Here is a 10,126-nt window from a genome sequence, read left to right on the forward strand (position 1 = left end):
AATGGGCCTGGGTCAAGCTCCTTTTCTCCACGGGGCCAGCCTTCCCCCTGTATTTCTCTGCATGGCTGGGTGGTGCTTGCTGTGCCCACCCTGGGGGCCAGATCTGACCCACAAATTGACTAGGCAGTATCCATCCAGTCCACCAGGCAAAAAAGTTGGGCACCACTTACCTACAGTGTTTAGATAGTGAAGAAGTGGCTTGGACTATCAGACTGGCAGGGTGTCAAACATGGCCCGCAGATTGGATCTGGCCCATGGAGGTGGGCCATCCAGCCCACAGTGCCTTTCTCTGGCTGCCAGCAACCAATGAGTTAATGCTTTGCCACTTATTCCCTGGGCACTAGCCATAGTGATGGGGCTTAAATGTGGCTGCCAAACTGAGTGTTTTCAGTTGCTTGTGACAACTAAAATCTGGAGCTTTTGCATGCTGGCTGCACTGGCACTGCAAGCTCCAGCAGCCATAGTGATGGGATTGACTGGCAAAGCGTAAACTTTTTGGCTGCTGCTAATACTGCAGTGCTGGTAACTGGTAGTAAGAAGCACTGTAGGCTGAAGTTGGCCCTTGGGCTAAAGGATTTACTTCTTGTTTAGGAAGGTATTTGGGTAATGGCTTATACGAGTAAAGAGGGCAAAGTGTGAAGCAGTGAACTTTTTTTTTTTTTTAAACTACACTGATCTGACATGTAAACACAGTTGACTTTCAGAGCACTTCTAGCTTGACTTTATCATACACTGTTTCAGTATCAATATCTTTCTTGTATGTAGTTAGGATGACCAATACTGTCATACTTACTCCAGTTGCATCTCTTGTAGCATTTGAAGCATGAAATAAAACTGGACAATGGGGTATTCACGCCTCCAGCTCCAGTAACAAGAGGAGTAGCATCAAAGAACTGTGAAAACAAAGAGAATTTTGATGCAGAGTCTGCTTTAATGAATGAAAACATCTTCACGTTTCCTGTTCTGAAGATGTCGGCTTGTAGCAGTCAGAATGAGAAAAGGATACGAACACCACCAAATCAAACCTTCAAAGGTTTGTCTTATGCCACTAGTGGAAATCTAGTATTGAATAATTTACACAAAGAAAGCTACTTTCAAAATGTGCAAACTCTTTAAGCATTTAGAACTGCAGAAGTTCCTAAAGAGGCTTGCTTTATCTTTTAATCCTAAATATGTATTATTCACAATGTACACTTAATGTCAGTTTACCTTGTCCTTGCTATAGGAGGTTAAATCATACACATGATCTGATCCTTCAAGAGGCTGAGAAGCAATGGCCATGTTTTAGCATGAATGTTAGTCACAGAAATCGCCTCCTTCTAGTGCCTTTTACACAAATGTGCATGTCTTTCAATGTACTTGGGTTTTTTTATGGAAACTTTCTTGTAGCCCCCCACCCCTGAAATCTCATTCCTCTGTCCAGTCTTTTTTTTTTTCTTCTTGGGCAACCTAGGAATGTGGACAAGATCAGAAAAGAAGGAAGTCCACTTGCTCTTCCCTGCTAGCCCCAAACTGAGAATGGAGGGGGGAAAAAAGCAAGCATGTATGTTGTCCATATTCTCCAAGTACATGGATTTGGACAGGATGATTCCACTTCTCTTATGATTGCTATGTTGAAGTCTCAAGTGGTATGGCTGGCTCAGTTCTGCAGCAAAATGAAACTTTTTAAGCAGTGTAGCTACATTAGCATAGTGTTCCACCTGGACTAATGCTGAGCTTCTTGTTTGGGCTAATTAGCATATGCACTGATATGCTTTGTGACTCAGGCAGTGTACCTTTAAGGGCTTGAGCAGGCTGCAGCCCAGCCTGCAGGTGGGAGCAGACCCAATCAGGTGGTCACATGGCAGTCAGTAGGCTTCTGGAATGGTGGAGGGCTGGGCAGCCTGGGTATAAGATAAGGCCCTGAGAGCAGAGCAGGCAGTTGCCCCAGGGATGCTGCTGAAATAATATCTCCCAGCCAGAGGAGTTTCCTCCCAGAACTTCAGGAGGTCAGGGTAGGAGCTTTGGGGAAGGGGGAAGTTTCTAGGGACCCAGGTGGGATTCAGAGCCCTTAGCAGGGGGCAGAAGCCTTGGGGTTGTAGGAAAACCCAGCCAGAATGAGGGGCTATGTAGACAGGCCCAAGTGGGAGGCCAGGATGGCCTATTGAGAGAGGCTAGCTAGACTTGGGGGGCAGTGAAGATGGGCCAGCCTGAGCAAAAGGGTCTTTGAGTTTATGGGCCTATGGAAGGGCTAGGTTAGCCCCTGATTAGAACTGTTGAAAGCATGGGTGACTGAGGAAAGGCCTGAGAACCTAGGGAGTTGAGCTGACCCTGGAGAGGTCTGTGGAGGGGCTCAAATGAGCCCAGTGCAGTAAAGGGCTGCTTTGTACTAGATCTGTGGGGCTCTAGGCAAGCCTGGTGTGAGACGAATGATTTATGGAGGGGCCCAGGGGGGACCCCTGTTGAGTGAAAGTCAGCTGTTTGTAGATTGACCAAGGGCTCTTGAGGCGCAGGCCAAGGTGGCAGAGAGCACGTGCACTCCAGCTGGCCAGAGAGTAAGGCCAGGCTTGAGTGAAGGTCTCAAGGGAGAGGCCACCGACAGGAGAGCAAGGGGGTTGGTCAGCAAGCAGTCTGGAATGACAGTGGCTGAAACTCCTCCATCTGATGAGGGAGGTATCCTGCAAAGGGCCTGAGAGATGGGGCCAATGACTGAGGGTTGTGTTATGAGGTGGAGGCTGGGACAGAGTGCCCAGGAGCCCAGAGCAGAGACCAGGGTGGGTGGGCAGGCCTGCAGTGGGTCCTGGGCAATGACCCTAATTCTATACCCTGCTGGGATTGGATGGTGTAGTTGGGCTGCCTGTAATGGGGCAGTTTCCAGGAAATGCCACACCTGTGCCTCCCTAATGAAAGGCGAGGATGGGGCACTGGAAAGCCTTGTGGGTGACCCTGTGGAAAGGAAAGGCTAGAGGAACACACCCTGAGAGAGAAGCACCAAGATTAGGCAATATGCCATGGGGGCCAGGAGGACCCGATGCCCAAAGCCTGAGAGAGGAGGGCTTATGGGCAACTGCACAGAGGCCGGGGGGCCTGAGGCCTAGTGGGAAGCCTGAATACAAGGGAGGAACAGGAAGGTTGACAGACATCTGAGGCCCAGGAGCCCCGATGAGGGGGCAGTGTGTGAGGGGCAAGGAGCCCAGAGTGTGTATGAATAGAGGCCCCAGAAAGGGCACATGTAGCCCAGGCATGCATAAGGACACCTGAGGCCAAGTTTGGGCCAGTGGCAGAGTGCAGCCCAGCAATGGGGTCCAGACAGTCGGAAGTGACTCTTTTGGATGCCATCTCTAGGTCATGGGACATGGTGAAGGGGAGGTCTCAGCTGTGTATTGCCCCCTTGGCATCAAGGCATAAAATGGGCAGCCTCCTGCCTAGAAACAACTTTTTTTTTTTTTTAGTTGCAACAAAGCTGTAGTAGGCAAGTCAGGTAGACGGACTGCTCTAAACAGCTGGCCATGCCAACATTGTGATCGGCCCTGGGATCTGCTTCTCTGCCCAGTACTGTTTATTTCATGTAGACATATCTTACACCTACATAAGCTACTCCATGGTAACTTTCCATGTGCTTGCTTTTAATTTGTGGAAGTTGCCCTATTTTGTTTCACAGTAACTTGGTCATGTGCCTGTACCTTTAAACCTTGAGGGGGGGGCGTTTCTTAAGAAGCTTTTTGCTCCTTTTAGCTCAGGTGGCCTGTGTGAGTGGTCTTTAATCCATTTTACCTAATCAGCAGAACTCTCACCAGAATCCCAGTCCCTGACACCTATGCAGTTGAATGCCATTATAAGGTTATGCATGCAGCTGAGTTAGATCTGTCCTGCAGAACGTACCATTGTCATGAAAGTGTGATTAAAAAACAAGTGGTTTCCCTTTTTGGAGGTCAGGCTGAGTTTATAGTTTTAGGCTTTACTTATGCTTTAGTAAACCTAGAACTTTTATATTTGGCTTAGCCTGTTTAAGCATAATGGTCTTGAGAATCAGAAGTTTTACTTCAAAACTTGGATTGCTAAATCAAATTGAGGCACAGTAGTTTACTGAAACACTTGAATTGCCTAGTGATTAAACAGCCACTTAACTAGACCAAGTGACTGATTAGACTATAACCTAAAACCACCAGTGGTGATCTTGAAAGATTGTTTTAGGGTAGTGATAGTAATCCTGGACTACTGCCAGACCTGCAGGACATGTTGCAGAAGTGAGGGAGTCTGAGTAAGGTGTACAAACTGGCAAGCCAAAAACTGATACCTGTAAAGATGAGAGTAATTCTCAACAGCCCTGTAATGTTAATACACTAAATGTTATTTACTTAAAAAAAAGAAAAAGAAAAAAAAAAAGGTAGTTAAACTGGCCAAAATGACTTCTCTAAGGCTGTATACCAAGTCAATAACTAAGTTGGGACTGAAAGCTTTTTCTGAGTTCTGTGCTCTAACCACTAAATATACTGCTTGCCATGAGCCTTAGGAATTTAGGGTGCTGGCAGATGTGGGGGGGAAGATATGCACTCTATTGGAAGCAGTGGCACATACTTCAACTTGGCTCCACAGCATCTATAGAGATTGGGTGCTTCAGCAGGGCTCTGGTGCTTTTAGCTAAAGCTGATTCAGTCAGCTATTGGATAAAAGTGCCAAAAAAGCCCCACTAAAGTGCCCTGTCTCTACAGACTTTGGGAAAGCTGGGTGGAACAAATGTGCTACCTCTTCTGGGCATGCTCTAGGCTTGGCATGGGAGTACACAGTTTAAAGTAAAGCACTGTCTACAAGCAGCCTTAATGCTCTGACTACTCCTTCATTGTCTGAATCCTGCAAGCATTTAGTACTAGTGTTTTGCAGTTAATTTAGAATAACAACTTTAGTTTTATTAAGGTTACTGAGGTGGGAGGAGAAGGGGAATTGGTAGGAAATGCAAGATGACTAATCATGACAATTTCTTGTTGAGGAAAATCCTCCCCCTCAAAAATCTTACCTAATTTGGGTTGGGTGCCTTTTTATCCCCCAGAGAGTCAGTGCACTAAAGAGACCCCAATTAAGAAACAGACAAACCCAGCAAATACAGATGAATTGGCAGCAGCAGTCATTAGCCCTGAGAGACGGTAAGTGCCCAGTTATTCATTCCTGTTTCTGACTTAAAACAGGACTAGTCTAATCCCTGTACAGACCAGGAAGGCTTGTTATACTAGCACCTACAATTTCATTGTCTTAGTAAAAACCTCCTTAACCTTTTTCCACAGTCACTAGAAAATATTAAAGGCAAAAGGAAGTTTAAAATTACACACCTCAATAGTCTTGGATATATTCCTATTTTCCTTAATTACAAATTCACTCTTGCTCCAGTTCCCCAGAGGGTAGCTGTTTCTATACACAATTTCCTGTTTAAATCTCAAATGACTAGAACAACAATTCTCATGTAGTGTCTTAGATGCTGTTTAGCTACAATGTTTCACTTGTGTGTAGGGTTTTTTTTTTAATGCATCTAGGATCTGGTCACATTTTAGCAGTGTTTTAATTTTTTTTAAATGACTAACTTCCACCCATTTAAAAGATGGAAGCACTCATCATTTAAACTGTAAATGTGGCAGGTGTCGCTCAGTAGAACTGGATCTTAATCAAGCTCATGTGGACAGCAGTCAAAAGAAAAAAAGAGCTAAAATGTTTGGAAGCCTTGAAAGAGGTCTGGATAAAGTGATCACAATGCTTACACCAAGCAAAAAGAAACAATCCATAAGAGATGGGCCAAGGAAACTGAAGGTAAAACTTGTTAGGAAATTACCACTTAAATTAAATAAAAATCCAGTGACTTCAGAAATAGAGCAGTGAAGTCTTCAGTGGTTTGGACAGCATTCACTCTGCTACAAAGTGCAGGTGTCTTACTGCATTGCTCCAAATCTGAAAATGCTCCACTTATTGCCAAGAGTCTGTGCCAGTTGTGACAACTGTTTCTGAAACTGTTGGCTGCCTGGCAATTGCTGCAGTTTTTACTTTTTTTTTTTTCTCCCAGGTGATCTGTAACTTAATAGGGGAATAAAGCAGCAGTTAAGCACCTGCATGGAATTTTGTTCTTGTGGTCAAAAATACCCTTTTGCTAACAGTGGGCTAGCAGAGCTAGAAAGCAGTGACTCCAAGGTGGTATAAATGCAACTTGTCTTTGATTATTAATTGCTTTATTAGAGATGCCAATTCCATCTAAGCTGCTTTAACCTTTGAGGGGGTATGTTAGCCTTGAATGATATTTCAGGAAGCTAAACTTTAATGGCAATAACCAAGGCCTTTGGAATCAAGAGAAATCTGGGCTTTTCTCTTTTTTTTTGAGAGAGATGTCTATATCCTGCCAAATGTTGGTTAGTACTTGAGGATCTTATCAAATGTCTTACCATAAGTATCTAGTGTATTAGGATTAGGTAGTGTTTTTGGCTGCTGACAGATATGGTGGGGACAGAATCCATTGGCTTACCTGAAGAGGCATTGTCAGTTTGACCCAGTTTACTCAACATCTGTATAGATTACATGCTTCATCAGGGCTTTTTGGTGCTTTTAGCTAATAGCTGATTCAACTGGCTATTGGATACAAGCCCCACTGAGGCATGTAATCTATACAGGCATTGGGTGAGCTAGGTCAAACTGAAGCAATGCCTCTGGGCATGCAGTGCACTTCATGTGGGGGCACACAAAGCTGACAGTAAAGCACTGGGTTGTGGTGTTTGTGGGTAGTGTATTCACACCCGTAAGCAGCCTTTGAGTCCAAATAAGAAGCCTGCCACCCCACATCTGCAGGAATCACCTATCTGATTTGTCTGCCCAAAATGGTATTGATAGCCTGTGTTTTGGCTCTCGTGAGTGTCCAGGCCGAAAACAGTAGAAGGATGAAGACCAGAACAGCATTTACGTTATAAATCTTAACGTATTGCTGAGATTCGCCACAAGCCTTCAAGATGTATATGGTGTGAGATTACTTGGTATTTTCTATTAATACTTACAGAAAATTCTTTCTGACTTGTTTAGTAAGACCTTTAGCATATTGTGGCATGCAATGAAATGCATATTAAAGCACTAATATAGTGTTCTTGTGACACCTCTTAATCCTTTAGATTACCTATAAGAATATGGCTATATCCTACAAAATTATTGTAATGCCAATACATCTCAGTGTGCAGTGTTAAGATGCTTTAAATGCACTAAATTAATGACTTGTACACAACTGCCATGAAATGGAACACCTTTCAAAGTGTTCTCTTGCAATCTAAAAAAAAAAAATTAAAAAAAATACTTATACCAGTCTTCATCTAGGCAGAGTCTGTGGAGCTAGCAGTTAAAACTGATAGAGACATGGCTTTTAATGCCTAAAATAATTCTACAAGATGTACATCTTCAATGGTCTAGGTCCTTGAGCTATTATTGTTGGGACACCTGCTGAGTGTAAAAGCTGCTTATTGGTAAGAAAACAGTTATGTCAATTAGGACTATAATACATGCAGCTCTGCCATCTTGTAGTCCAAAAAAAACTTTTTGCCAAATGACATCTGTAGTACTGCCAATCTCCCTCTTACATATCCAGCACATATTGGGCTACAGGCTGGACCTATCCAAGTTGAAGCTGTGCTAGGAATGAGAAACTTGGGAAATAGCAGGCAAGCAGGTTCCAGATCTGCTGTGCTCTGAAAGGCTTCTGGACTTCTGTATCTGTTTCCAAGGTCCACGGTATCTACAACATTGCTATTTCATTTCTAAATGCCTTGAAACAAATGCAAGAGATTTTAAAGTTCCTGGTGAAGCTCTGACAAAAACGTGCATATATTGGCTTGAACTGAGGCATCCAGAGGAAATCTAGTTGTATTTTTAGTCTTTTTTTCTTCCTTAGAAGAGTGGCTTTTGATTTGTACGTCCCAGAAATAGATCTTTTGAAAACCAGGCAAAGCACCTATGCAGCACTTTGCAGTTAGTCCACAGTATTTGCCTACAAGTTTTCATGTTTAATGTGTGACCACCTGAAAGATGCTTTGGGTATCCCATTTTAAATGTGACTTCTAAAACAATTTCCTTTTATGTACAGTAGTAAAAATGTAATCTTAACCATTTTAAAACTTGATAGGTAGAATTCTGACACCCACCCACGCATGGCATACTGCACAACTTGTAGCCCAGGAGAAGGGGTTATAGTTACCTTTTGTCTTCCCAATCCTAGTCTGCTTCAGGACTTGAATATGTGCCCTGTGTATTAAAGCATTGTAGCCTATTGGATTTCCACAAGAAGCTGGAACTGCTGCATACTGTGGCCAAGTCTTGGCATGACCACTGGAATTTGCAATAAGATCCTGGGAGGACAATTTTGTCAGTACTATAGCTTAACACAATGGAATCCTCCCCTGATTAGTTACAGGGTCCTCTAGTGCTCTGGTCCTCTTTACCCAGTGTAAAATGCACAGAATAGAATTAAGACCTCACCACCTTTGCTTCGCACCCGTTGTCAAGAATGTCCATTCTTCATACTTAAACTATGTCTGTGTGGCCCAAGGCTGCACCATGTTTCAGAATTTGAAACAGTATAACTTGTTTAGCTGTGTAATATGCTGGGTTTATTAGTTCTGGTACAGCACTGCTAACACAGCTTATCTAGATCCAGAGCTAGCATGTACAAAACTAGCTCAGGTATCTCCCTACATTGTCTACCATGTAGACTCTGGTATGTGAGCTAGCACGTTCACGCAAACTTAAGATATATCTCTGCACAGCAGTGTATTATGCCATGAAGACACACCTTAAGGTTCCTGTCCTGTTGCTAACTTCCAAGAATGAGATGTCATTGAAAATAAACATCTGCATTGGGTTTTTTTTTTGTTTTGTTTTGTTTTTTACTGCTTGATATGGAAAAAGTTCCACTGTAGCAACTTGCCCTGTGAATCCATGGTGTTGGAAATAAATATTAGGGACTCTTACTTTTCTGACATATTATATGTTTCTAGGCTCATTATAACGTGACCACTACTAAACTATTAAATCCAGACCAGCTGCTGAATGAAATAACTACCATCCTTCCAAAGAAACAGGTTGAATATGTGCAGAAGGGGTAAGTATAAAAATATATAAGACAAGACTTTTGGTTTTTGCATAAGCAGCTAGTGCTAGAGTCTATCCTCCTTTTATTTCTATCATACTGCCTTCTTAAAATACTCTATTCCATAAAGGACCCATATCCAGCCTCATAATCCACAATATTTCCCCATCTGGTTCAAATAAGATATTCCAAAATTTCTTTATTGTGCCACACATACTATCTTAGTTGAAGTAATGTGAACCCCAGTACATATGTATGTTACTCAAACACTTGAATAAATGTGACGGACTATCATGCCAAGATTTGTTCCCATTTCTGGTAAATGGTACTGGTTAAGAAATGTAAGATGTCTCCACTTTTAGTTTCCCAGCATTCGAACTGTGAATTACTGTATTTACTTGTAAATTGGAGACATTCAAGAGGAGATGGGTTCCCCCCCACCCCCTCCCCCCCAATCAGCATGGGGTAGGGGAGAGGAGCTAGTCTTAAATTCAATTACTGGCTTGGGGCAAGTGGCTGCTCAGTTCCAGCTTTGGCCCTTTGGTTCTGGGCTAAAGCTGGAGCTGAGCTGCCATCTGCCCCAGGCTGTAATTAGCTTGTTTGGTGGGGGCTGCAGCCTATACCCCAACTCCATACCCTCCACCCCTTTACTCCCCTTCTCTTTTTCCTCCCCCTTACCTTCTGGTCCCTCCAGCCCTAACCCTGCTGTGCCAGGAGCTGCTGCTGTTTCTCCCTGGCCAAGCCAGGGCTGTGCTTCTGAGTGCCCTGGAGTTGGTAGAAGGTATGATGGGGGAGGGGGGTAGGAACAGGCAGGGGGTGGAGGGAACAAGTTTGTGGTAGGGGAGGCAGGGGCTGGACTGAAGCTGTGCTGCTGCTTATCCCAGAAGAGCTGTGCTGCTCCAGAAGGTAAGGGGGTGGGGGCAGGCACAGGCAATGGGGAGCAGGCTGCAGAGGGGAGCAAGGGGGTTGGGGGAGACAGAGTTGGGGGACAAGGGCAGGGAGCAAGGACTCTCATTATCTTCTGCTTTCTTCACTGCCAAAATAGGGGGG

The 10,126-nt window shown here is 44.0% G+C and overlaps 1 protein-coding gene across 1 annotated transcript in view; it reads left to right on the forward strand.

Moving 5' to 3' along the window:
- Positions 1 to 10,126, forward strand: part of MELK (maternal embryonic leucine zipper kinase) — a 43,331-nt gene that overhangs the window by 32,051 nt on the left and 1,154 nt on the right. The window contains exons 14-17 of the mRNA XM_006021450.1: positions 814 to 1,033; positions 5,027 to 5,120; positions 5,607 to 5,775; positions 8,985 to 9,088. Coding sequence (XP_006021512.1) covers positions 814 to 1,033; positions 5,027 to 5,120; positions 5,607 to 5,775; positions 8,985 to 9,088 — 587 coding nt within the window. The remainder of the gene's footprint in view (positions 1 to 813; positions 1,034 to 5,026; positions 5,121 to 5,606; positions 5,776 to 8,984; positions 9,089 to 10,126) is intronic.

The sequence above is a fragment of the Alligator sinensis genome, unplaced genomic scaffold (assembly GCF_000455745.1).
Source record: "Alligator sinensis unplaced genomic scaffold, ASM45574v1 scaffold434_1, whole genome shotgun sequence".
Lineage (NCBI taxonomy): Eukaryota > Metazoa > Chordata > Crocodylia > Alligatoridae > Alligator > Alligator sinensis.